A 26,879-nucleotide genomic window follows, 5' to 3' on the forward strand; every position below is an offset into this window, starting at 1 on the left:
GGGTCGGACACGTGCTTCCTTTGGCTCTTGGCTTGATTGTGCGTCTCATATTGTTCAGAAGTTTGTTTTTAAATTTTAATGAATAGACTTTATTTTTGAAGGCAGTTTTAGGTTCATTGCAAAATGGAGCATAGAGTTCTCACCTACCCCTTGTCTCCTCAACACACAGCCTGTCCCATTATCAACACCCACCACGAGAGTGGTACCTTTGTCACAATGGATGAACCTACAGTGACACATCGTTATCACCCAGAGTCCACAGTTTACATTAGGGTTCACTCTTGGTGATGTACATGCTGTGGATCTGGACAAATGGCCATCATTACATACAGAACAGTGTCACTGCCCTAAAAAGTCCCCGTGTCCCACCTATTCATCTCTGACTCCTGGCAGCCACTGATCGTCTTACTGACTCCATAGTTTTGCTTTTTCCAGAATGTCATATAGTTGGAATCATACAGCATGTAACCTTTTCACACTGGCTTGTTTCACCTAACAGTATGCATTTCAAGTTCCTCCATGTCTCTGCATGGTTTGATAGCTCATTTCTTTTTATCACTGGATAAGATTTCATTGTCTGGGTGCATCAGTGTGTTTATCCATCACCTACTGAAGGACATCTTGATTGCTTTCCAAGTTTTGACAATTATGAATAAAACTGCTACAAACACCTACGTGCAGGGTTTTGCGTAGACATGAGTTTTCTTTCCAGATGCTTTTAAGTGTTTTTCCTCTTTGTGGATTCTCAGCGTTAATTTTTAGAGATGAGAAAACTGTTGCTGACCAGTGTTTCCCCCTTTCCTCACCCAGATCCAAAAAAGGGATGGGCTTGGGCTCTGGACCACTAAGACAGCCAGGATGAGATTTTGCTAACGCCATCAGAAGCGTGCCCTGGGCAGCTGCAGGGGGAACACTGGTTCGGGAGGCAGACAGCCTGGTTTGAACCCTCTGCTCTGACTTTAGTCACTGAGAGTCATTGAACAAGGAAAGCCGGCTCTCTGAGTTTCTTTCAGTTTCCTGCCTTAAAAAGAGAGGTGGCAGCGTGACTAAGATGCCATCAGAATTCACCGAGATTTTGGGCTCAGACACATAGTCATAGTACAGGTGCATGACCAAGATTAAAAGTAGACACTATCTGACAAGCCCCTAGCTCAGTTGCCATATCTTAAAAGAATGTTCTCTTAAAACCTCCACTCACTTTGATCTACTTTCATTAAATATATAGGAGAGCAGCTCATCAGATGCTCTCACATAGACTCTACCTTTCTCAATTGCAGTCATTAAATATCAGTGCAATTAATTTATGAGGGAAAGGACAAGGATAATAAACCAAAAACTAGCTTTAAAAGTTGAGCGTTCTTCATTGTCAGGATTTCTGATGAAGTTTGAGTCCTACGTAAATGATTCATTGACCTTCTCTTCCTAGAACTTTCTGTGATGCATTTTTATGCTCCGCATCAGGGCAAGGCCTTCGACAATGAAGCACATTTTTTACCCTGGGTGTCATTTCAGACTTTGTGTTCCAGCTTAATGAGTCATCAGAAGAGAGCGAAATGGAAAAGGCACAACGTGAGTGGAGCCTGGGCAATCTGGACAAAGGGGAGACGGGCGTCCCTCAGGCTCTCTCTTACTGCTCACAGAATTTATGACCCTTCACAGGAGCGGGGCAGGGAGGGAAGGGGCAGGTAAAGCCCATGAAACAGAACATGAGCTTTCCTGTTGGGCGAAGTCATTCTCACAGACCAGCCACTGAGCCTGTGTTGGGCCAACTTTTCTTTACCGCTTCAAAGATGGGCCAATGGAAAATTATACCCAGGTGGAAACACAGTCTTCAGTTACAAATGTCACTGGGCACCAGCTTAAGAGAAAGGGCTCTGAAGCCACACACCTGGGTTCCAATGCGTCAGCTCTACCTTCCTCCTGACTGTGTGACTTCAGGCTGGGTACTTAACTGTTCTGTGCCTCAATAGGCTCATCTGTAAAATGGGGGTTCTACAATGGTGGTGAAAGAGGGGAAGAGGTGGGGTAAAAGACAAAAGCTTACCCGACCCACTGAAGTACATTCCACAGGAAATTATTTCTGTTAAACAATCTAAACCACTTAAAAAAAAAATGCATTTGTTAATGTTTATTTCATTTGATCTTTCGCTGCTTCTTGGCAGGCACAACACTTAGGCCATTGCTTTGAAAAGTTCTAAATAAAACCACTGCCTGGTGGCAGGAAGGCCGCGGCTCTGTGCGTGCTCCACCCATATTTTGATGGAAGCAGCAGAGGGCCTTGGTCTTTGGGTGGGGAGCTGGCACAGACAGCAGTGAGTCAGCCCAGCTGGGCCCCAGATACAGGACACAGATGGGGTCGACGGCCCAGTTGGCTCCCACAGAACCAGGCCCAGCACCCTACAAAGGCTGGGGCCCTTCTGATGTGTGCTTCCAACACGCAGGTGTTATTTGATGCCAAGAATGGGTCTTATGCTTGGCCGTCAGATTCCCTTCTGTAAGCTCTGGCTAAGTGCATCCTGTAGGCGGGGATGGGTGAGTAGGTGGGGGCTCAGAAATGTAACCAACAACACTTGTTTCAGAACAGGGATGGCTCTCCAAGCGAGCAACCTGATGGTCTTCTCGATCCAGGTGGCAAACAGTCAAGTCTCACAAGCCAATTCTAGTGACAGTTCTTTAGAACTGCATGGGGTTCGTGCAGGAGAGCCAGGGAGTGGCATGTGGCATGAAGATGGCCTGGGGAGATGGCTGCAGGAGGCAGGTGGAGTGGGTGAGAACCCCCACACGGGCCGGGCAGTCAGTGGGAAAACGAGGAGGACCCAGAGTTGAGGGGCAGTACAGTCCAGAGGGAGGCGGGAAAAAGCAGGCGGCCCACTGCAGCCTGCCTGCCAATTACATCATCAGAATGGCTGAGTGAGGTCCAGACATCAGTTCGCTTTTCATACGCCTTTTAATACGTCTTCTAACCTGCTCGGCCCATTGCTCCAGGCAGTCTCTACTACCTGATCAGCATTGGCAGGATACAGTGCAAACCTACGTGCCATCCTGGCACAAAGCTACTCAGATGTTGCCATACCTCTGACCTCCTCTATCACCACCTTCAAAGGAGAAGGCAGCTTTCACAGTAACCTTGAACCTGGACTGGCCCATTCGCCTGGCCATACGCCCCCTTCCGCACAACCTTAGCAAGGCTGGCCCTGACTTCAATGGCATTTGCTGAAATGGGCCTAACATCCTTGCTGGCCAATCAAAACACCACCCCTCAAGGCTCAGGGCTGTCAAAACTAATAGCCAGGCAGAGACAAGCACCATGCAAATCCTAATAAAAACACATGCTCTTCATCACACCCACCAGACATGGGCATTCTGCCAAATTTTCAGAAATGGAGCCAGAAAAGAATAGGACCCTATACAGAGCTGCCCGGCATGGCATCCATTCAGCTGGGACCCGAAGGCATGGCAAAGAGAGCCCTGCACATGGGGCCCCTCTCCCGGCCAGTGCATCTAGAGAAGCATCTGGCAGGGCTAGATGGGGACAGTCAAGTGATAGAAATGAGCTGGTGAATCCCAGCCCCTGTGATTGGCAGCATTTGAAGTTTTGCAGAAGCTGGAAGCAGAGCCCTGGACCCGAAGGAGCTGAGATTGGAAGAGGCGTGAGTGACCAGGAGGGCACTCCCCAGGAGACGGAGAAGAGGGGCGCCAGTGATTCACCAGGAAGTGGGGCTGTTAAGGGACCTGAAAGGGTCATGAGGAACCACAAACCGAGCAGGGCGCTGAGGCCACAGGGCCCATGAATACCTTCTAGAAGTGGAGATGGACCCAGGCTGGTGTAGAGATGGAGGGACCAGGGGTCTTGGTCCTAAGAAGGTATCGATGGGTCACGTGGCCCCATGCAGAGGCCATGGGCTCAGAACTCCTGGCCTTACATCACAGATCCCCACTTATTGGCTCTGCATCTTAAGCTAAAGGCTTAATTTCTGAACATCAGTTTCTTCACCTGCCCAAGAGGATAAATACAACATCCACCCAGGGCTGATGTGAGAATTGAACTAGCTAATTTGTGCAAAATGCCCAGCATGGTATCTGTCACACAGCAGTCACCCAAGAGATGTTAGCTACTGTAGCTGTCATTGAAGGCCAGAACAAAGGCAGGCTAATAAACACAGCAGCTGTATTTCTCTAGTGGTGCCATCATGGTTAGTCCTCACAAAGCCAGTGCAAGGGGGCCATTATTGGTGTTCCCCATTTTACACAGGGGAAAACTGAGGCTCAAAGACATTGGCTAACACATATGTTGCTAGTTATTTGAGTGCTTACCATGTGCTATGTATTAGTTCATTGAACCTCCATGACAGCCATAGGAAGAAGGTACTATGATTATCCCCATTTTACAGATGGGAAACAAGCACAGAGAGGTTAAGTAACTGGTTCCAAGGTCACACAACCTGTAATATGCAGAGAGTAGAGTTGAACTCAAGTCCATCTAGTTCCAAAAGCCATGCTCTTTCAACTCAGCTCTACCTCTCAGGTTTAAGGCTAATTTATGTTGCCAAAAACTCCAACACAGCCCATAGCAAGAAGAAACGTGTCCTGAGAGGTCCCGTGAAAGTCTCAAGGATGAGTATGGTGTGCTGGGCTGAGCAGCCCTCCCAGGACCCAGGGTCCCACTGGTCAGTGCAGCCATGTAACCAAACATATAATGTGCTATTAAGTGTGCCAAACTGCCTTTTCTGCAGCCTTGTATGTCACTGCACATGCAGGCAAAACTCTGACCTCACCCCAAATCCTTGGACCTTCAGGAAATGCTGCTGAGTGTTTACAGAGGATTCAGGTCAGCCGGTCGCCAGCTGTGATCTCCTGAGTGATGACAAGCGGAAGAGAGATGGGCTCTGGCCGGGCCTGGCTCTGACTTCCACGCCACCCAGAGCATCCTCTCCACCTGCAGCAGCATCTCAGCCCTGGGGACCACCCACAGGAGCAGGCCCACAGGCAAATCAGCTGAGGACAAGTCCTGAAGCCACAGGCCAATCCCTGAGTCATCGCTTTCAATGGAACGCAAGGGAATACAAACCCCACGCCAGGAGCGAAAGGACTTACCAGCTCCTTCCTGACTCAGCGAGGTCATCTGAGCAGAGCAGAGGGATGCAGAGCGTCGCGGAGGACACAAGCTGCTCAGCTGCCTCCTGTCGATATCGATGAGGGCTTTAATTGGATTGCTCCTCCATTTCACTTGGGCCTTGCGCCTCCCACAGCTTCTGTTGCTCTGAATTGATCTGAGATCCTACCGTGTTTCCCCGAAAATAAGACCTAGCCGGACCATCAGCTCTGATGTGTCTTTTGGAGCAAAAATTAATATGAGATATGGTCTTATTTTACTATAAGACTGGGTATAATATAATATAATAATTGTGGGGACAGAGCCAGCAGAGCAGTTTCCAGGCTCTCAACCTCACATGGAAAGGTGCTGGCTCAGGTAGTAGATGGCCATCAGCTGTTACCGGTGAGCTATTAGCCACTGATATACCTGCCATGGCTAAGCTTGCAGATGCGGATTGCAGCTAGCAAGTGGGGTTGCTTGGTTGGTTGGCACAGAAGCGAACAACAGATTGCAGATCATGTGGCTCCTGCTTCCTGTGTCTCCAACCCAGCCGCCAGCGAGAATATAGTGGTATGGCTCCCCTAACTATGGCTCCGTGGGTGTTCCTTTTTGCCCTCACCATATCCTGCATTATTGTGTGGGGAGTGGGACCAGAGCCCCCGCATGACAAATAATATAATATAATATAATATAATATAATATAATATAATATAATATAATATAATATAATAATATAATATAATATAATACCGTGTCTAATAGAAGAAATATAAAATATAATATAATACCAGGTATACTACTGGGTCTTATACTAATTTTTGCTCCAAAAGGTGCATTAGAGCTAATGGTCCAGCTAGGTCTTATTTTCGGGGAAACACGGTATTAGTCGAGGAAGGATTAAGCTCTCAGTCTAGAGAACTGAAGCTCTATCCAGTACAAGGCCCCCCTTTTGACGCTAACACTGTATTTCCCCGAAAATAAGACTGGGACTTATATTAATTTTTGCTCCAAAAGACGCTTTAGGGTGTATTTTCAGGGGATGTCTTATTTTTTCATGGATAACAACCTACATTTATTCAAATACAGTCATGTCATCTTCTGGAACATCGGCATAACGTACTAAATGCGTCCATTTGGCTGACGATCTTAACTGGGGCTTATTTTGGGGGTAGGTCTTATTTTCCGGGAAATACAGCACTTAGAGAGCCTCTCACCTTCTGTTCTTGGCGTAAAAAGCCTCCTCTGGTGTGGGCTCCCACGAGGACTCAGGCCATGCAAACTTCTACCCTAAGCTAAAGTTTTGCAACAGGCGTCTCGGGTTCAGCATCCCAAACTCCTGGCAACTTTCATGGAGACAGAGGTGCCTACAGCTGCCTAAAGCTGTGCCTATTCTAGAACATTTCAAGGGGAGCCCTACTCTATACACCCCAAGGCTTAAGGTCTAGTTCTTATTTCAGAGCTCAGGACAATTAGAATCAGGTTCAGCTTGTGCTTTCTGGGGACTTAGAACAAGACAGTTTGGGAGTTGCATCCTGGTCTCCTGAACTGTCTCCCTTTCAGAAAGAGACCTGGTTTCTTGACTGAACTCAGGGAGGGAGTGGCAGCACGTCTGCATTCACCCCTCTACACTTAGCCCCACGCCTGACGCGGAGCAGGGGCCCAGAAAATCTTTGTGGATTGACTGCATGATGCATGAGGTCAACAGACCCTTATTTAGTTTGAAGTGCTTCAGATGCAAATGCAACTGTCCTCAAATCCAACTTGACGAAGCCAGGACAGCCAAATACAGTTGTTCATAACCCCGGTAAACCGCACAGGATGATTTTGAAATCACTGGGAAGATCAACCCTTGTGGTTTAATGAAGATCCCACTGACACTGTGATCATCTGAGAGAGATTGCAACCAGCTGTTTGTGGAAAGGAAAAGAAGCACGCCAGAACGCAAAGTATGAAGAAGTATTTTAATAGCTCAAACTCAAAGTCATTGGGCTCCCAGTTCTGAAGAGATTCCCCAAAGAGGCCACCCTGGCTGTGTTGGAAGCCAGTGTTCAGCCTCCCATGGTCTCGGCACCCTCTGGGTGCTGACTCAGAGGAAAGCATACACACACCCCGTGCTGTTCTGGCTCCCATGGGACCGTCCTCTTATCTACGTGTTCTATCAACTGCCTTGGTTGGGCTAGGATGATGACTCAGTTAAAAGGAGACAAATGTTGACTGTCTAAGCAGGAACAGTCCAAGCTGGCAAGGAAAAGCACACTGCATACATACGGTACAGAAGGGCGAGTCTCTGCCTGAGCTTCTACAACGTTACATTTGTTTTGCCTGCAAATAATCAAGGAGGAGTCTGTTGGCCGGGTGTTTCTGCTGAACAAGGAACATGGCAGCCCAGAGTCTTGGGTGTCCCGTGCCACCAGCCGGGTCATCGTGCATCATCCACCAGAGGGTCCTTGAGGGAAACATGAAATCCAGCTCATGTTTCTGCCTATGGGTCGATTTCTTCGGGAATCACCGTGATCATAATGTCTTCGTTGCCCCTGCGGACAACCATGTTCAGGGTGCTTTCCTTTTTAATGACGTCACTGACGTCATTGGCGGAGACCACCGACTGTCCATTGATGCTGATTATGACATCGTTTTCCTTGAGCCCACCACTGCAACACAAAGGGGAACACAATCGTGATGTTTCCATCCCTCCTGGTCTAACTGCCACGAACGGTGATCGACTTTACCTCGATAGAGGCACAGTTTAGCACCTAAAAGCCCAGAGCAAACAGGGTGTGACGATGGTTAACTCTTGTGAGAGTGGCTTGAACCACCAACGGACTGCATTACTTCTTTCTGAGATTTTTTTTAGGTCAAATGCCAATCATGCCCATCGCAGAAATGCCTGCCAGCACTTGTATGATCTGTGCCAGATTGACCACGAAGGAGGCAAGGATGTACTGGATACTATCTACCATGTACCATGACCAAGGCCGACTTTCTTGTAGTGGGTGTCATAACTCAGAACGGTTCCTACAGAGATGGGCAGAGTGGTGCTATCACGTGGCACTTTGGTGTTATTTTTGCCATAACTCTAGCTCTTATGTATGACAGCCTCAAATAGGCTGTCATGGTCTTTAATCATCTAGCATAGAGGTCAGCTAGCGTTTTCCGTAAAGGGCCAGGTAGAAAAATATCTTAGTGCTTGCCGGCCATACTATCTTCTGTCATTACTCAACTCTGCCATTAAGGGCCAAAAGCCACCATAAACGATAGGTAATCCACTGGGTATGGCTGTCTTCCAGTAAATCTTCATTTATGGACACTGAAGTTTGAATTTCACATAATTTTCATATCTCACACTGTTCTTATTTTAAAATTTTTTCAAACATTGAAAAATGCAAAATCTATTCTTAGCCCATGGGTGGTACAAAAGCAGGCAGCCTGCCAGACCCGGCCCCCAGAAAACAGTTTGCTGGCCCTGGTCCTGAGCTGAACCAGGCCCGACCAGCAGGACTAACCAAGGACACCCAACCATTGGGTGCGGGACCCTCACAATCACCTGAGTGGACATGGAAAGAACATGGCCCCCTCCCCATGACCCCCAGGAACCACAGGGATATTAGGAAAAGGGAAAATAGTTCAAACTCACGCTTCCGCTGGGGTATCGGGAATCACTTCAATGATATACGCTCCAGAAAGCACGTCCGGGAAGTCTCGGTGGCGGTCCTTCAGCTCTTTGGCTTTGCTGCTTGGGAGAAAAAGCACCTGTGTGAACATCTAGTGCCAACGGGCCTTCCTCTGCGGAGACCCAGCTCCCACCCAGCTTCTCCTTCTGTCTCTGATTCTAATGTAAAACTCCTCCAGGAGTTCTGATTCTGCTTTAAATTGCCTCTCTACTAGCGTCAAAGACCTACTGGATAACAGTGAGGGAAGTATTTCATCATTATCATTAATTTTATTAGTTAATTGATAGTAGCTACCACTTAAAGAGTCAGTACAGTATAGCGGCTGTAACCAAGTCGTTCCCCAAATCACAAGCCATAAAGTTGAGCTGATTTGGAGCCCCAGCGTTGCCACTTTCTAGCTGTGTGACCTTGGGCAGTTGCTTAACCTCTCTGTGCCTTAGTTTTCTCACCTGAAAAATAGGGATGATGACAGTCCTGTACGACACAGGGTTTTTGTGAGGATTAGATGAGATCATCTAGCTAGAGCACCAGTGCCAGGTGCAGAACAAGCAGGTGACAATTGGGGCGAGTATCACTGTAGCTAGTGATAATTGCCACCACCCATTAATCCGAGACTTAACATACATGAAATCACTCGGTCCTCAGCACCCACCAAAACGCCTGCACTGTTACCCTCATCCTGGAGAGGAGAATACTGAGGAGTTCAGAGACCAAATCGTTCCCCAAATCACAAGCCATAAAGTAGAGCTGGGATGAGGAGCTGGGATGAGAACCCAGGAAGCCAGACCCCAGGGCCTACACCCAGGAACCATACCCATAGTTCCAAGCAAGAACTGGTGCCCATTTTCACCTTGGCAAATCAGTCCATATTCTGGAGAGCTCATGGGTACCTAACCTACAGTCTTGTGTTCATAATTAATTAATAGTTCATTAATCATAACAATATATGTTAATATCTATGTTACTATGTTCTAGTCCTTGCCGACTTCACCCACAACAGTTTCAACCATGCCCTTAGTCACCAGGACTCCAGCGATTACACCAGATTTTTTTTACCACGGGTAAAATACCAGTATGTTATGGGCCTGGCAGCCACATGCCACAACTTCCACCGGCTCGGGGAAAACAAGCCCGTCAGTCAAACTGGGCCTGACTGGAGCTGCATTCCTGGAGCCACAGCCCACATACAGCACACGGCCAGGCCAGGACGCTCTGGGGCTGAGGGAGGCGCTTGGGGCACTCCCGGAATGTGCGTTTCAACAGACCAAGTGGTGAGAGGAAGGCCTGAGGCAGAGGGACCAACAGTCCCTGCTGTTCAGGCCTGCCTTCAAAGGGGAGGGTAGAACCTTCTAGAAGGAAGGACCTGCTCAGAACACAAAAATAAAATGAAAGACACAAAAAGAGGTCAAGGATAATGACCCCTTGTGTCTTTCCTAATGTTACTTAATTTTAACCAGAAACTTACAGCAGAGATATCTTAAGGCAGCAGAAGGCTTTTTCTTTCAGGGGTGCCAGTGAGCACCTTCTGAAGTTCAGGTTTATTTGAATTGAAGACACAGACATAAACGTCCTGTTACCCACCTGGATGTGAGCGACATCATTCGGATGCCAATATACTTCTTCTTGGTGATGGCTTTGCCTGGTGTGACAACAAAAGGACAACAACAAAGAGGTCAGCCCACTTGGTGGCTGTGTCGGAGATACCGGGAGCCATGAGATTCAATCCCCAAGTTTGCAGTGTGAAGTCAGGGCCATGGGGGCGTACCCTGAGGCTGTGGCTCGGACCCCTACCTGCCGTTGGGGTCCTGCCTTGGAAAGTCCTGCCATTTCAGTTAATGGCCAAAAATCTAGGCGCGATCCTTCATCGACTCCATCGTTGCCTCATTGTGACATCTGCTAAGGGTTCTATCCCGCATACAAATCCAGAATGTGCCCCCCTACTCCTCCCCCGTCTGGATGCCTGGGAGAGCCTCTTCACTGATCCCCCAACTTTCACCCACCCCTACAGCGCAGTTTCCGCCCAGTCCTGACAGTGACCTAAAGACATCAGCCAGATCATAAACTCCCATCTTCTGGATGCAGTTAAAATGCACCCCCAGCCCTTCATCACGGCCTGCTGTGACCCTGGAGACTTCTTTCCACTTCTACACGTGCACTGCGTCCAGCCACACAGTCCACTCACAGGTCCTACGCCCGCTATACTGTGCCCAATGCAGAGCCTGGAAACAGCTGTTCCTGTCAGAATGCTCTCTCCCCACATCCCTGCTGGCTCCCTCTCCTTCACGTCTCAGCTTGGGAGGCATTTTCTGGCCTCACTGTCTCCACTGGCCGCCCCTCCCCTGACTCCCTAGCCTGCCACCCTGCTTCATTTTCTGGGAAGCACTTGTTGTCATCGGAAATTACCTTATTTGTTTGTTTACTGTCAGCCTCCAAAGAGGAGAGGAGAACGTAAATGTTACACCTGCAAGGGAACCCCAATCTGACCCAGAGCAAATGGGTCCAGAAACATTTGTGGAATAAATGATCTCCCTGAATCTCAGTTTTCTCATCAGAAAAATGGGACTAATAATACCCACCTAATAGGGCAAAGGAATTAAATGACACAAATGAATAATGAAGTGAAATGATGTATAGAAATCACTTAGGACCACACCTGGCACATATTAAACTGTATGAGACATTCACAGTCATAGGTCAAAAATGGTCAAGCATCTATGACATAATACCGGGAGTTAATAACGTGCATTCCTTCCCCTTCTAAATATGCAAGTTTCAGTGGCTCCTCGGGTGTGTCACTTCCTGCCCCCAAGTCCCCAAGAAGCAGCCAAGCCTCAGGCCTGAATCTCCCACCAGCTGGCTGCCTGGGTCTCTCTTTACCTTTGGCCTGTCGGTCATGGGACTCCGTTAGAAACTTTTTAATCTTATCGGATGGGATTGCGAAGGAGATGCCAGCTGTCACTTTCAGGGTGTTAATTCCAATCACTTCACCGTCCTGAAAAGTAAGATGGAAATGGCTTATTGAATCCAGGAGGGTTTACCTGAAGACGTGCACCAAGAGAAGGGAGAATTTGCGTAAAAGAAGTCTTTGAGGGAGTTGGGGGAAGTGACAGGAGGGGGTTTCGGGGTTGAAGGGGGAAGGCAAGGCTCGGGCAACGTTAAGTCAAACTCAGCGAGGGAAGAGCCAACACACACACATACTCCGGGCTCGGTCTTCAAGGTGCTGTAAAAACAGCTTCGAGCAGATAGTTTCAAGACGCACGCGCATGTTTGTTCTTTTCACGGGGAGTGTGTGTCTAAAACGTCTGAGTCCTTTAGGTGGCTCTCCACACCCTCCTGCTCCTCCCGTTTTGGTGATCTTAAGATTCCTTTGCTGATATCAAGGGAAACAACCACAGCCCTTAGGGCTATCATGCTTCACTGGAGAAAATGCGGTCTGGACTCACACAGGAGCCTCACGGGTGCTGCATGGGGCCCAGGGGTGCTCATTCTCGCCTCATTTCCTCTGCTGGTCGCGGACTCACTTTAAGTCACGGAGGAAGCCAGTTTACAGGGCGTGCTTCAATTCAAGATAAATTCACAGTTTACTGAATGCTACTCAATAGGAAATGATCCTGGAATAACAAGCTTGCCTCACGCCATTCGACCATTATTCTGAATCCTATTGTTAAATGGTTTGTTCGACTCAGGCTTAAAAGGGAAAACAGCCAAGAGAGTATAACTCATTCTTGGCACCTCCGTAGCACTGACAATTCAGTCCCTGACTCCACGGGGCCCACCAAGGGGCACTGCCATCCTGGGCCTTGCTCCAGATGGCCTCAGTTTCACCACCTGTAAATGAGAGTTGACCTGGAGGTCCCCTGAGCTGCGCCCTCACTCTGACAGTCTGATTCTGAGGCTTCCCTTTCTATGCTCACGTATTTAAACACAGGCTTAAGTGACATCTTGGTGAGCGGGGTAACTCTTCATTCCAGCCAGGTCTTAAGCGAGGGCTTCTGGCCAAGACAAAGACCGTGGACAAGCCAAACAGCTCTTCCAGCGGCCTTGAGACTTCCTTTGAAGGACCGTGCCTCTGTGTGACCAGACAGAACTGCTGACATCTTCAAAACAAAGACCTGTCCCTTTAGCTACTCCTGTGTTGGCCCTGAATTCCACGGCATACACTTATAACTTTGAAACATGAGCATGTCCACTGGCATAACATTTCCAACCCTCAACTCCAGCATACCTGACTCCTTCCAGAAAAGATAAGGGTAATTTGCAAGGATACAGTACATTCATAGAGTTCATTTCAAAAGAATTAGATAATGTGCTTGGCAAATTGCATGTCTGAAAAGAAAGCAATAAAAAGGCACGTACAGAGATTTTTAGAAAGGTCTTACCAGGTTGACTAATGGGCCTCCAGAGTTTCCATACTGAAATGAAACAAAAATTAAAAAGGTTATGAGTTGATGTCCCTACATGCTCCAAGCTACTTCCTTGCCTGCAGGTTCCTGAGTGCAGATTCTTTCCTGAGATTTGTTCCTATCAATCTAATATTTTGCTGGGAAAAAGGGACCCGAAGCATTTTCAAAAAGTTTCAGATGTGCCATAAATGGGAATATTCTTTTCTTTCCCTTCCAAAGCCCAGAGGCCAACTATAAATTCCCCCAAACATCCAACACAACTTCTCTGGGCAGCAGGCTGCCTGCCCAGTGTCACAAAATGTCAACCTACACAGTCCTCCAGCGGTGTGATCTCTACTTCGCTGCTGGGGCTAGAAATCCACCTGGTTTGTTCTCTTTCTATTACTTCAGGCAGATCACAAGAAAGCATGGGAAGAACACCTACTACAGGCAGCGAGTGCACAAAACACGCTGTTTCTTATTTATTAGACAAATGGGGGGAACATTGCTTTTTGGAAACGTCAACCCTGTTGGGAGACAACTGAAGTGGAAAAAAGTGATTGAAAAAAGATTCCATTTGTGAGATTGTGTAGAGCAACCCCTGGCCTCATCAGACATCGAACAGTGTTGCAGCAAGGCTCAGACTGCGCCCCCAGGCAGAGCACACACCTCCGGGGGCTAGGGAGCCAGTGCCAGGGCGAGTGGCCCTCCTGCCACAAAGTTGCCAAAGCAGCTCCACTGAGGGTCCGCTGCCCCTGAGGGAGGGGGAGCACCTGCAGGCTACACAGCTGGGCAAATCTAAAGTCCCCCTCACAGCTGTCCCTGGAGATCGCAAACGGGCGGAGCACCAGCCTGCGGCCTCATCGGCTGTAGGGCTTCAAAGGGAACTCCCTGCACAGCACCTTGAGGTTCTGACGCCACCCCAGCTTCCTAAGCCGGACTTTCTGAAAACCCGCCCCGACCCCAGCGGGTGGCGGCAGCCGGGCTCACGTTGATGATGGCGTCTGTCTGGATGTAGTCCATGTCCGAGTTCCGGAGCCCCAGCTCTTTGCCGCCACGCTGGGTGGTGCTGACAATCCCGGTGGTGACTGTGTTTTGAAGGGAAAACGGGCTTCCAATGGCGACCACGAACTCTCCTGGCCGCAGCTCTGACGAGCGGCCAAGCAGCAGCACGGGCAGCTTTCCCTGGAACCACAAGGTGGGCGTTGCTGTGTTCAGTGAAGTTAGTGGAAGGGATTCGCACACAGATGTCGTGGAATGCCAGGCAGCGGCGGGGCACTTGTAAACACCAGGCCTTTCGGAAACTGAGGTCAGGCCTACATCCCTTCTGGGCTGAGTGAGGCCCACACCCCTTCCCACCCACAATAATCAATACTTTTTTGTAAGCTGTTGTGAGCATTGAAGCCACACGCCATGGAAAATGTGGGAAGGTTACTAGAGGCCACCTCGAGGTCAGCACATCTTGAAGCTATCAGCACAGACGTACGCTGAAATCTTGAGATCCGGAGACAGAGGGAGACAAATTTCAGATTTGGGGCAAGACTGCCTGGGGCGTTCTTAGAGCACGAAACCCCAGGGAAGATCCTGAGCCCACACAGCCCTGGAGAAGGGCAACGACGCAGCTGGCCCCACTCAGCACAGGCACATCCTCCCGAGTCCTGGGGGGTCTGGAGCACGGACTGAGTGCCATTCTGGTGAGAGGCAGGGTGGGGTTGGGGCAGCAAGGCCTCCACGACCCCCACATACCAACACCTCAGAGGACGGCTCTCTCCTCGCCTGAGAAAGTCCTCCATCAACCGACTCTTCCCCCGGCCCAGGCGGACTGATTAACCCAGCAAGTCTGACCCCAGATGCTCTGTGAAGGCCAGGCAGAGTCAGAGCCCCAAATGACTCTTCACACCAAAACGGGACGAAATACAACCAGCTTGAGTCACCAGGCCGAGGAGAGCAGCGCTTCCCACTGGGAAGGCCTTAGGCCCTCCCCTTCCCTTCCTTCCCAGAACCAATGAGTTCCTTTTGCCTTTGTTCTCTGAATCAAATAAGCAGCTGTCCCAACAACACGGGCCAGGTCCAGAAAGCAAAGACCTAGCCCAGGCCTCGTGCTAAGTGAAATTCAGGGGTCCTCATGTCTGTCCAACTCAAAAAAGAAACAAGTGGTAAAGTCAGCACCTCCTCTAGCTGATGAGGTAGGGTGATCACAGGGCCCATTTAGCAGATGAAGAAACTGAGGCTCCAAGTCACTAGGTGGACCTGAGACACAACAGGGATTTCATCCTGGGGCTGTGATCCCAGGCCCAGACGCTCTCATCCAATACACAGCACCTCTCCACAAAGACCCCCTCCCCACCCCAATAATGAAGGTGCTGCTCAGGAAGACGCTGGGCCAGAAAGTTCATGGAGGAAGGATCTAAGACCTCAAACTGACTTTGAGAGAGACGCATGAGAAGGACTGCCCCTCAGACCACAGATACTGAGAGGCCCAGTAGAGCCCTGTGGTCAAGAACACAGACCCTGGGCCAGGCGGCCTGATGAGATCCTGGCCTGAGCTTACAACCAGTCGGGTCCTCAGTGTGTTCATCTGGAGAATGGGAGTCATGGTGTACACCTGTCTCATCAGTTAGTGGTGAGAACTAAGTGACATAAGATCTGAGCCGCTCTTTGAATAGTGCCTGGCTCATGTTAAACATCGTGTGTCGGTTAGTGTTATTTCTATTATTATTAGTATTAGTATTTCCCAATGGGGGAAACCCCACCAACTAAACTCCTACAAGCTAGTTTGCGTCACCCAGTGCTCCACTCAGGAGAAGGCTGGTGGCCCAGGTCTACCCCAACCGACCGCAACTCATTGTCCTTAAGGTTGCCTGAGGTCAGAGTGCATGGTGCTGCTCTGGAGGGGGCAGTCCCCGGGCTCATGAGCGTCCAGGCACACCAGCGAGCTCAGCATAGCCTGTTTACCCTGGGCGGGCGCCAGCCACCCTTGCCAGAAATGACTTCATCCAACAGTCGCAATGCGGCGGGTGGGCAGGCGGGAGTCAGGGCTGGTGACAGGGGAGGCCCGCTGGGGACACTCCCGTTCCTTCAGGGCCTGGGAACAGCCTTCAGGGCTGGCTTGAGGGATGGGCAAGCGGACACAGCGGAGGCTCCTGGGGCTGAGTCCAGCTGGCTGCCTAAGATAGCAGTTGCTTTTTACCAACTTCAATGCAAGAGATAAAACTCAAATACAGAAAGGTGGGCCCAGCCCACATCAGTTCAGCCACAGGCTGGGAACCACCTCAGAAAGTTACATGGCAGGACTCGCCGTGGAGATCTTAAGGAGAATTTGCTCCCATCCTTGCCACTCCACCTCCACCTCCTGGGTAGGGAGCCAGAGCCAGGCTCTCAGGTCTCAGGGGAGTTAGAAGGCAGAGGGGCCTAAAGACAGTGCTCCCTGGACTGCTTCTTTTCCAAGTCGGAGTTCAAGCCCAGAGGATGAGGTAAGGAGGCAAACGCTTGATGGGAGGGGGTGCAGAGCTGTGAGGACACAGGTGACAGACCCCCACGAGGGCACACTATCAAGCGCCTGCGTGCTGCTCAGTCACATTGGCTGGGTAAGGCCAGGCCTCCAGGGGACGCCCAGAGAACCCCTTGGACAAGCATGGCTGCAGCGCAGTGAAGTCGTCCACACACGGGTGACCATACGGGCTTGGAAAAGGGGACATCAGCCAACACAGGCCAGAGTCTCCCGAAAACTGAACACAGAGGAGGAAAAGCAGTCACAAGTGCCATGTAGTCAAAGCTGCACCAGTGGGCAACACCAGTGACAACACTCACTATGTATAAGCTTTTATTCACTCAAACATTTCAGATTATGAACAAAAAACGCAAGTGGATACATACCGGGGTGGGGAGGAGGTTATAATATGAAACCTGAATTGAAGAAATGAACATTTTGCTTCCCAGATGACAAAGCACTTCCATGACCAACTTGGGAGTTAGGGCATATTCCCTTTCCCCATCCCACCCCCATTTTACAGATGTGGAAACTGAGGCTCAGAGGATTGACTTCTCACAGGTAATGAGCAGCCTGACTGAACAAGAAAACAGGCTTCACAGTTCTCAGACTTGCACTCCTAGGATATATTAACCTAGGATTCTAATTGCAGGCAGAACTCTTGGCAAGGGAATGAAGTGACATGGGACAGAGGTGTGTGCCCAGCCACATTTATGCGTCCCCATGAAGTCAAACTGCCTTTTGGGGGCGATTTTTTTGGAAGCCGGCTGGCCTGGTGAGCATCAGGCTCCCCAGTCTGTTCCCGATCCAAGAGGGGTTCATTTCCTGCCACCATCCTCACCTCAGGCCTGTCTGCTAGGCGCGGCTATATGTCTGCGGGCCAAATTCCTACTCAGTGAGTGAGGATTGTATTCTATAGCTGTCTAGACACACGCTCCATGGGGGCACTTGGGGAGATGAAATGCAGATAGGGCTGGAAGCACAAAGCCAGGCCTGGCCTTGACCTGCAGACGTGAAACGGCCGCTCATTCCTGGTCTAACCCTGTGCTGCCGTCCGCAGGCTGGTTCCCGTGCTGCCCACATGAAAGTCATTTCAAGACTCCCGTCTGCAGACGCCGTCTGATCTCCTTTGAAGTGGGCCCCAGCCACAGGCCATCTTGGAGATGCCAGGCCTTCTCCTAACAGCCACTTCTCACATCTCGCCATCTCACTGGAGCCTCGTATCATGCCTACGAACTGGAAGGCAGACAGTCCTCCACTTAGCGGAAGAGCAGGGGGCGGGGGAAGAATGGGGCACGCAGTCCCGGTCAGCAAGTCTGGGTGCGTACCAAAGCAGGGAGGTGGGAGAGCTCCCACGGGGCAAAGGTAAAACTCCGAGTCCACGTCAGAGCTGAGCTGGAGCCCTCGGGCCCTACCCAGAGAGCCTGTCCATCCCAAAGTCAGCCCGTCACACTGCCAGTGCTCAAGGTCAGGCTCATGCTCACGAGAGCAGGAGCCTGGCAGGCCAATAGAAAAGAGGGCTGTCGAGGTTGAGAAGATGCACAGCTGCCGGCAGTCTGCACGTCCTCACTAATGCCAACGACACCCTCACAGGAGAGCCAACGAGCATGACGAAGAAAACACAAATCCCCCGACACCTGAGGTGTCTCTCCACTGCCACCCAGGTGGAAGGAGAAACAGCCCGGGGAGGGTGTCAGACGTCCTGGGTGTGGACTCCACAGCTATGCTAAATGACCAGACACTAGCCATAGGCAGGACACTAATTGTGTGGTCGATTTAATGCTGACTTGGAAGAGGCTGGGGCACACTGATTAAAGAAGGCTCTTGCCGTTCATTTAGATCACAGCAAACAAACAACAACCAGCCGGCCTGGCAGCACTGCTCCCATGGAACACGGACACCGTGGAAGAGAACTTTCTCGACAGAAAGAGAAGCCTTCACTGAGCATGCGCCACATGCTGGCGCGGTGAACACAAAAGGTCAATGGCATCCCCCCGTGCCCTCCAGGCTCACTGTCTGATGGGCAGAGAGTCATGCAAGCCACCAGGACACACGGCGGTAAAATGAGACGAAGTCCAAATCTCCATCACCAGAGCTAGCTCAGCCCAGAATCTTCCAGAAGGGCTAAATAAAGAGCAACACTAAAAATGATTTGGGCGTATCGAGTAGGGTGTTTTCAGTGCAAGTAACAGAAAACCCAACTCAAAATGGCATAAATATCCACCTGTTCAGGGCAGGGCGGTGCCAGGGCTGATCACTTCAAAGGCTCAAGGACAACAGAAGAAGAGGCTCCTTCCTTCTTTCTGTCTGATCCAGTTCAGCCTGTTCTCACAGTCACAAGCCATGCCAGTCATTACATAAAAACAATGCCCAGTGGAAGGATCTTATCTCCCTGGTGTGTCTCTTCATAAGAGCAGAGAATCCAAAGGACCCAGCACATTCCTCGTGGGTCATCAGCCAGCATCCGGGTGGAAAGATGCCCTCAATCACCCACGGGCAAGGGACCCTGGGACTGCCCCAGGCCCCTCAGGATTTGCCTGCATTAGGGAGGGGATGGGGCAGGGGTGGACCTAAAACAAACCCAGGGCTCTGCCAGCAGAGAGAGGGAGACTGCGGGGTGGGCAACCATTAGAGTCCACCGAAGCTTCGGGGAAAACGGCTCATTTTAGAGTGCTGATCCTAGTACACAACAGTGTTTGGGGGGAAAGGGTTCTAACAAGTGTACGCTCTTTCATGTGGTTGTTTGGGGGTGGGGGCAAGAGGAGAGTCTGCTTCAAAGGCAAGCAGTGGTCTCAAAACTTCTGTGGGGTCAGCAAGATACAAGCAGTCTGAGCAGAGCCATAGGCAAACAGCCCTCGTGCGCGTGCCCTACGCGCCTCGGGCTCTGCCATTCCCTCGGCCTTCACAACCAGCACCCTGTGGGACAGATGGGACAGGCGTCGGGCCCATTCCGCTCCCCAGGGTACTGAGGGTCCCACGCCTGGGTGGTGGCATTACCAGGACCAGACTCCTCCATTCCAGCCCACTCTGCCCACTGCCCAGGTGCTCTGAGCACATGGCTTGATGGCCAGTGACAAAGCTGCTCTGTGCCCGGACTGTTCCACAGGGGCAGGTGACGGGAGCAGAGATGACACACAAAGGGCAGGAGGGGAGTTGAAGAAAAATCAGAATAGAGGCAAAGCGACTTCACGCGTCCCCAGGGCCATGCTGGCTTTCTGATGGTGGGAGCCTGAATTATCCTCAGACAAGCCAGGCCGGGACGTGGAGGCGGCCTGCATGGTGCCACCTGCCTCATGGGCTCTACGTGTGGCCTCTGGCTGAAGGTGAATCACAACTGCTGGAATCCCCCAGGGGAGAAAAGCTAGGCCTGAGCCGAGCAATGCCCCCCAGGCTGATGGCCTGCTTCCAGCTTATTCTCCAGCATCATCCAAGGATCGTGCAGATTGAAGACTTTAGACAAAATGCACACCACACACACACACACACACACACACACAATGCTACCTCGCCCTCCATGTATCCTGAGAGCGCCTTGTCCAAGGAAGCAGGACATCTGGATTTGGTCTTGGTCCTGTATTAACTCACTCCGTGACCTTGGGCCACTTGGACTTCTCTGGGTCTGGCTTTTACCACTTCTAAAATAAGGAAGTTAAGTCTGGTGATGTCTAAGGTCATCCCAACTCTGACAATTATGGTTCTTTCCAGAAGACCTGGCTGACTCTAAAAAAAACCTATTAGCAGACAATGGTTAAATTGGTAAAATCGAAACAGGCACCAGAGGTCTTGGTAAATCTCTTTTCATACAACTCCACCAAGGGATCAGATGATCCCTCCGAACTCCTACGGCTGTGGGAAGAGAGGAGATTCCTGGAACTCTCCAGATGCTGGCTCAGCTGGTAATCATCTAGAAAGGACCTAAAAACGATGACCCAGCCACATTGGGTTTTGCCTGACAGCCCTGGAGTGCTCAATTCATTGCAACCTTATTCCCTGAAGCTTGGAGTGAAGAGCAATAAAACAAACCAGTGAAACTAAAGGAAAAATTGGCAACTTTATTTTAACCTAATGAGGCAAGTCAACTGTTTCTTTCTCTTCCTTGAAAAGTATAAAGTGCTCCTGTTACAAAAATATTTTTGTTGCTGAATCTGCAGAAGTCACTGTGTCTGCCAGCTGCCGAGCACCTCGTTTTCAAGGGGCTGGAGCTGCTGGAGCTGCAGACTGGTCGTGTGTGTTGAGGTTTGCTTCAAAGGCTAATATTGCAGCAACTGGCGGTGACTCAACTCAGTGATTCAATGTGCCTTCTGAAAACAGTTATGCTAACCTTTCATTTTCTTTAAAAAATACGCAATGGGGAAAATAGCACGTCCCCCATACCCAGCAAGAGGCAGTGTCATAGAGCTTGCATGTCTGCTGAGGAAAAGCAAACTAGGCCGCAGAGGATTTGAAGGGGGATGTGAGCATCTAAGACTTGCCTGAGAGACAGGGATCCAGCCTGGTAGGGAGGGAAGTGAGCAAAGGAGGGCTGGAAAGGTGAGCAGATCAGTGGATTGTGGACCCAAATGAACCACGGAGTTGCTGGAGCTGAGCTACTGGGGGCAGGGCCATAATTTGTGGAGCTCAGGGCAAAATACGAATGTAGATCCCTCGTTCATAAAGCACATACACAGCGTCATTAAAGGTACTAAAATATAAAGCTTTTCCTTTTCTTCCACATTCTCTTTCTCTCAACCTGCCCTGATGTCTTTTTATTTGCTATTTAATGCCGTGCTCCCTGGGTCACGAAGATATTCATGGGGTGCGAGCAGACTCCGGGGACCCCAGGACTCAGTGCTCTGCCTACAAGCTACTGGACAGCCCCATGCATCGTGCGCGACCAGGAGGCGGAGGTCGAGCCAGGCATCTCCCCACCCCGAGGGCCTACTGCCCCAACCCACAGAGGGTGGACCACCCCTAGGGCATTGCAACTTCCTCCCTCACCAGGACACACTAGGTACCTGGATGGGAGGGAGAGGCCTGGCCCTGCCTTGTCGCTGGCAGAACGCCAGTGGCATCTTCCACCCAAGCCCTGCTACCACCCGTTGTCCCCAGATGCCATGGAATGTGCACACCCAAACCCAACTCTCCCCTTGCCCGCACTCCCTGGGCGGAGGAGGATGGCAGTGATTGTTTGGGGAGGCCTGGGTCCCAGGGAACAGGGGAGCTGGGAGCCTGAGCACTCGTCCTGGGGAGATGGGAAGGCAACAGGAGGAGGAACCGTGCATGAGCTAAGGCTCCAAGCCCCCAGGACATATTCCCTTGTCTCACTGGGCTTACACAACACAAATTCAAAGACAAAATGAAGACAATGACCTCAGAGCATTAAACCAGCAAGCAGGGGGCCCTTCTGAGCCTCGGGCCTGTGAGGACACAGGTCACACGCCCATAAAGCATCCTTGCTGGGGGTGAAGGTGATGGGCCAAGAGTGAGATGCTGGGATTCGGCTTAGAGATGGTGGATGTCATCAGTAATGACGAGGTCAAGGGGATGACCAAGGAAGGGTGGCTACATGGAGCAGGTGAGCAGCAGGTGAGACCAAGGAGCCGAGAGGCCAGGGCAGGGAGGTGTGCTACATGGACGCAGGTCACCAACACAGACAGCACTCAGAAGAATGGTGTCATCGAGCTGCCAACACCCGTCTCCCCAAATGACATGTCACTGTTGCTGAATAGCGACGGGAGACGTGGAACAGATGGGACAAATGTGAAGGTGGGCAGGAGTGGGAGGGGTTCAGGTGGGAGAGATAAGAGAAGTGGGGGAACTGGAGGGAGAAAGGTTTTTGTTCTGCAAAAATGGAGAGAAAGAGCAAATGAAAACTGAAACAACCTTCCCCCTCACTCTTTATGGACACCACCATAATATTTAGTCTCCTTTAAGCTATAGCAAGACATGTTTGCTTTTCCAATGTTTCCTTACTCTTGTTGTTTAAACCACAAAATGTCAACAGTTGTAAACAAGGGCCCAAAGGCCACTGAGTGTATACATTCTGTGGCATCCAAAGCAGGAAGAACATTGTCTCTGTCAAGTATAACTTGTCTTCTCCATACGTCAGCCCCTTTGATTCCCCCACTTTTATCCACTGACCTCATCTCGGCCAATTCTACTACAACAGTGGCCAAGACACATTTATAAAAATCAATGAATGTGAAATGAAGGAATGAAAGAACAAACAAATCAGGTCTTAAACGATCCATCAGGATCTTAAAAGTGGGGTTAGCAAATTAATCAGGGTTAAGCTAGGCATTTCAGTCTGGGTAAGAGACTCTGGACGCAGCCTGGTTTTCAGCCATCTATAAGGTGACAGGCTCAGCATTCGGGGGAGCAAAGAGAACAGCTTACGATCTACCAGACACTCAAGGGAAAGGGCTGTGGTGTCGCTCTGGTAGGCTGAGCACTCAACACACAGCAGCCGCGCAGTGTCTGCCGAACGGACTGAAGGCACAGTGTCTCCTCACTCCCCAGGATCGCTGAGAGCTTATGCCGTATTCAAAGAAGTTGCCTGTTTTTTCCCGAAAATAAGACCATCAGCCGAACCATCAGCTCTAATGCGGCTTTTGGAGCAAAAATTAATATAAGACCCGGTCTTATTTTACTATAATATAAGACCGGGTCTTATGTAATATAATGTAATGTAATGTAATGTAATGTAATATAATATAATATAATATAATATAATATAATATAATATAATATAATATACCGGGTCTTATACTGATTTTTGCTCCAAAAGACGCATTAGAACTGATGGTCTGGCTAGGTCTTATTTCCGGGGAAACATGGTATCATTGCTTTCAAATTGATTTTTTAAAAGTTTAAAGATATATAACCAACCTCCTCTAGATAAAAATAATTTGAGATGGTCAATGACACAGGGCATGTTATAATAAGTTAATATATATTCATGACATAAAATGGGAACATAGAGAATATTCTAACCCCAGGGCCAATGGTTTCTATGAGCTGCCTGGTACTCAAAGCAAAGAGGAAACTACCATAAGTCACATGTTCTCATTATCAGATTCTGGTGCCTTGATTAACAAAAGTGACTTGTTAGTTAGCACTTCCGTTAGAATAGTCAGTCCTTAATTCACCAGAATGTCTTCCTTCTCCCTTGCCATAGAAAGTGGTCTTGACAGTTTTAGGAAACAAGTTTTGGGAAACTGAACCTACCCCGCCATGAATGAGAGGCGATAGGCTCACTGCGAGCCTTTGTACTTTTGGACTCTCAGGGGATTGACTACATAAGAATTAGAGCTTTCCAGAGTATGACCGGGAATCCCAAAGACCCAAAGCCAATAAGAAATATAAAAAAATACATGAAGAAACAGCTAACCAGGAAGGTTGGCATGTGTTCTAGAGGGCTCTAATAAACTCCCTGGGAAATCAGGCTGCACTTGGTCCGAGGTCCACGTCTTCCGGGCTGGGCAGGAAAGGAGAACTAAGCAACTCGAGTCCCCCCACTCCTCCTTTTGCATGGCTCTGTCTGTCCTTCCCATCTCAGCTTGATGTCACCTCAGATAACCTTCGTGCTATATTATCTACAGAGGTCTCCCCAGCCCCCAATGCCTTCTACATCTTCTTCCACTCGTTCCTTCTCTGTACTTATCACCATATGTACTCCCATTTACCTGCTTCCCATACTAGATGGTAATCTTACGGCATTTGCCCATTGCTGATACATCTCCAACGCTTAACACAGTGTTCGACCAAGACAGATGCTCAATTAACATTGATAGAATCTGTGAATGAATAAGGGATATGTGAAAGAATGAGTAAGCCAGGCCTTGAAAGATCATTAGGATTTAAAATTGGATAATAATTTGCAAAACATCTTGGAATTCATGTAAGCTCCTCTCCACTGATATCACAGAGAAATGGGCAAAATTAAGGCCTCTCTGTTTAATCCGGCAAAACCAAAGCAGCAGAAGCAGCAGCAAAGCAGTACAGTCTCCCCAAGAGAAAGAGCAAATGACATCAGTTTCTCGGTCTCTTCTCCTTTGGTCACCGAGGGCTTCACCTCACTTGGGTCTTAAAAGCATTTAGCTCCCAGCACACGTGGCTCCTCTAGGACAAGGTGTTGATCACTCACACTAGGGCTGGCAAACTTTTTCTGTGAAAGACCCAAAAGTAATACTTTTGGCTTCATGGGCCATCTGGTCTCCATCCTACCTACTCAACTCTGCTGTTATAGGGCGAAAGCAGCCATAGACGCTACATAAAGGGATGGGCATGGCTGTGTTTCAATTAAACTTTATTTACAAAAACAGATGGAGGGCCAGATTGGGGCTGCAGACTGCAGTCGGCCAACCCTGTACACTATTACCCATGCACTAAACTGTCAGATGGAACCAGTGCATATCCCATCTCAGTGAAGAGGACAGAAGACATTCCCAATGGGCCACCGACAAAATCAGTCCCAACAACCCAGGACCTGCTTTGCCAGAACCATAAATAATAGTCCTAATCCAGTTCCCTGAAGAGAGTGCCAAAGTGAAAAAAAGCCATTACCATATTAAGAGAAAAACATAGCCAAAGAATTTCCTTCAATCAACTAAGTTCTTGAAACGGGGCCAGAGAACACAGAAGGGCTGGTTTGTACAGCGTGGGGAACTGAAACATTTCACATTCCAAACGGAGCTGCAGTCAGGGCTATAAAGAACCAGGTCCTCATCAGCCCCAGGACAAAGGCTGGCACAGAGGAATAAAGCGGCCTCCACTTTGCTGTCTGCATTTACATTGCCTAATGAAATATTGATTCCCACTCCTCTAAAAATGGCAGCAATCAATACAGTAACGGAAACCTGGGAACATCAACGGGGTCTGCAGCATGTTTAGCACTTTTAACGGCAGGCCTGTAAGATCAGGGAGACAAAGGACGGAGACCACAAAAAGACCAGTACAGAGAGAGTGAGGGGAAGGAATCCAAAATGGAAAAACACAGAAACAAAAGAAGAGGGTGACGCTGGCAGAGCAGTCCACACTCCAGGCTCCCAGTTGCTTTACGAGAGTTTTAAGTGACAGACTCTAGAAGAGGGGAAGCCATTCCGGTGCAGGCCCTGTGTTATCTGATTCACTTTTGGATGAGCTCATTCAGCTTAGTCAGCGCCTTCTGACAATCAGGTTGCCTGAGGAGAAGTGGCTGACAGGCTGGCATGAGTCATGCCTAACCCAGCCACTCCCCTCCTAGCCATCATCCCAGGGACACCTGGACCCTCCTCACCTGGGAGAACACAGGGCAGATTCACCACACACAGGGCCGAACTCCGAGAGACAGGCCTGGAGACCAGAGTCTGCTCATCTGCTCCTGGGACTTGCGTGTGAAAGGCCCCAGGCCCTCAACCCCGAGGGGCCCCAGTTCTGAACTTCAGGAAGATTGTGCTGTCAGCATTTCCTGCTCCAGCAGCCAGCTCAGCAGTAAAAGGACCCTCCAAAAACAAAGCCGCTCCCGCCTCCAGGTCTCACTCTTCAGCCACTTCAAACAGGTCTGTAGGTGGCATCTGGCCTAAAGGTGGCCAGGGACAGACGCAGGCCTCAGGAGTGAGGGAAGAAAACCACCTCAGTAGCCTCAACAAGGCTGCTTCCAGATATTTCCCTGGCTGTTGGCGTCAGGAAAAGTGCCCACAGGAAACCTCCCCAGCACCTTGAGTTACCAAAGACCACAAACTACTGGGGCCCGGCAAAGCCAGGTGTCATCAAGTCCCAAACAGTCCTTGGGGTCAGATGAGCACTGACCGAGAAGTCGGGAGGGAAATGGGGTGGCAGGAGGTGGGGAGGAGGGAATTCTGCACCCAGGCTGCTACACCGTCATCTCCTCATCTGAAAATGGGACAGCAACTCACCATGTAAGCGCCAGGTGGCTTTCCGCTCTGCACCCTGGAGCATGGGCCCTGCGTCTTTCGGAGCAGAGGGCTGTGACACACTGGGGACACTGCATACTCAGGATACCTACCACCGGACAAGTGTGTCCCTCACACTCTAGCAACGGAGACAAACTTAAATCAGCAAATAAATACGTCAAGTGTAAGCTTTGATAAGGAGATGAGGAAGTGAGCAGTGAAATGTGAGTGTCTCTGAGGTGATGTGTCCCCAGAGGGACATGGGCGTAAGGAGGCAATAGAGGAGGGGGTGGTAAGCAGAGTGGGGGAGGGGTAGACAGAGGTGATGAAGTTGGGAGCCCGAGGGGACCCCCCGTCAGGCGGGGCCTC

General features: G+C 49.9%; 1 protein-coding gene across 1 annotated transcript in view; it reads right to left on the reverse strand.

Annotated features, from left to right (window-relative positions):
- Positions 1–7,037: 7,037 nt before the first annotated feature.
- The window catches only part of HTRA1 (HtrA serine peptidase 1), a 50,089-nt gene continuing 30,247 nt past the window's right edge, over positions 7,038–26,879 (reverse strand). Inside the window, exons 4-9 of the mRNA XM_033130846.1 lie at positions 14,139–14,333; positions 13,146–13,178; positions 11,644–11,758; positions 10,348–10,405; positions 8,730–8,825; positions 7,038–7,746 (exon numbers count right to left, since the gene is read on the reverse strand). Of these exons, the coding sequence (XP_032986737.1) occupies positions 7,578–7,746; positions 8,730–8,825; positions 10,348–10,405; positions 11,644–11,758; positions 13,146–13,178; positions 14,139–14,333 (666 nt within the window). The 3' untranslated portion in view covers positions 7,038–7,577. The remainder of the gene's footprint in view (positions 7,747–8,729; positions 8,826–10,347; positions 10,406–11,643; positions 11,759–13,145; positions 13,179–14,138; positions 14,334–26,879) is intronic.

The sequence above is a fragment of the Rhinolophus ferrumequinum genome, chromosome 16, assembly GCF_004115265.2.
Source record: "Rhinolophus ferrumequinum isolate MPI-CBG mRhiFer1 chromosome 16, mRhiFer1_v1.p, whole genome shotgun sequence".
Lineage (NCBI taxonomy): Eukaryota > Metazoa > Chordata > Mammalia > Chiroptera > Rhinolophidae > Rhinolophus > Rhinolophus ferrumequinum.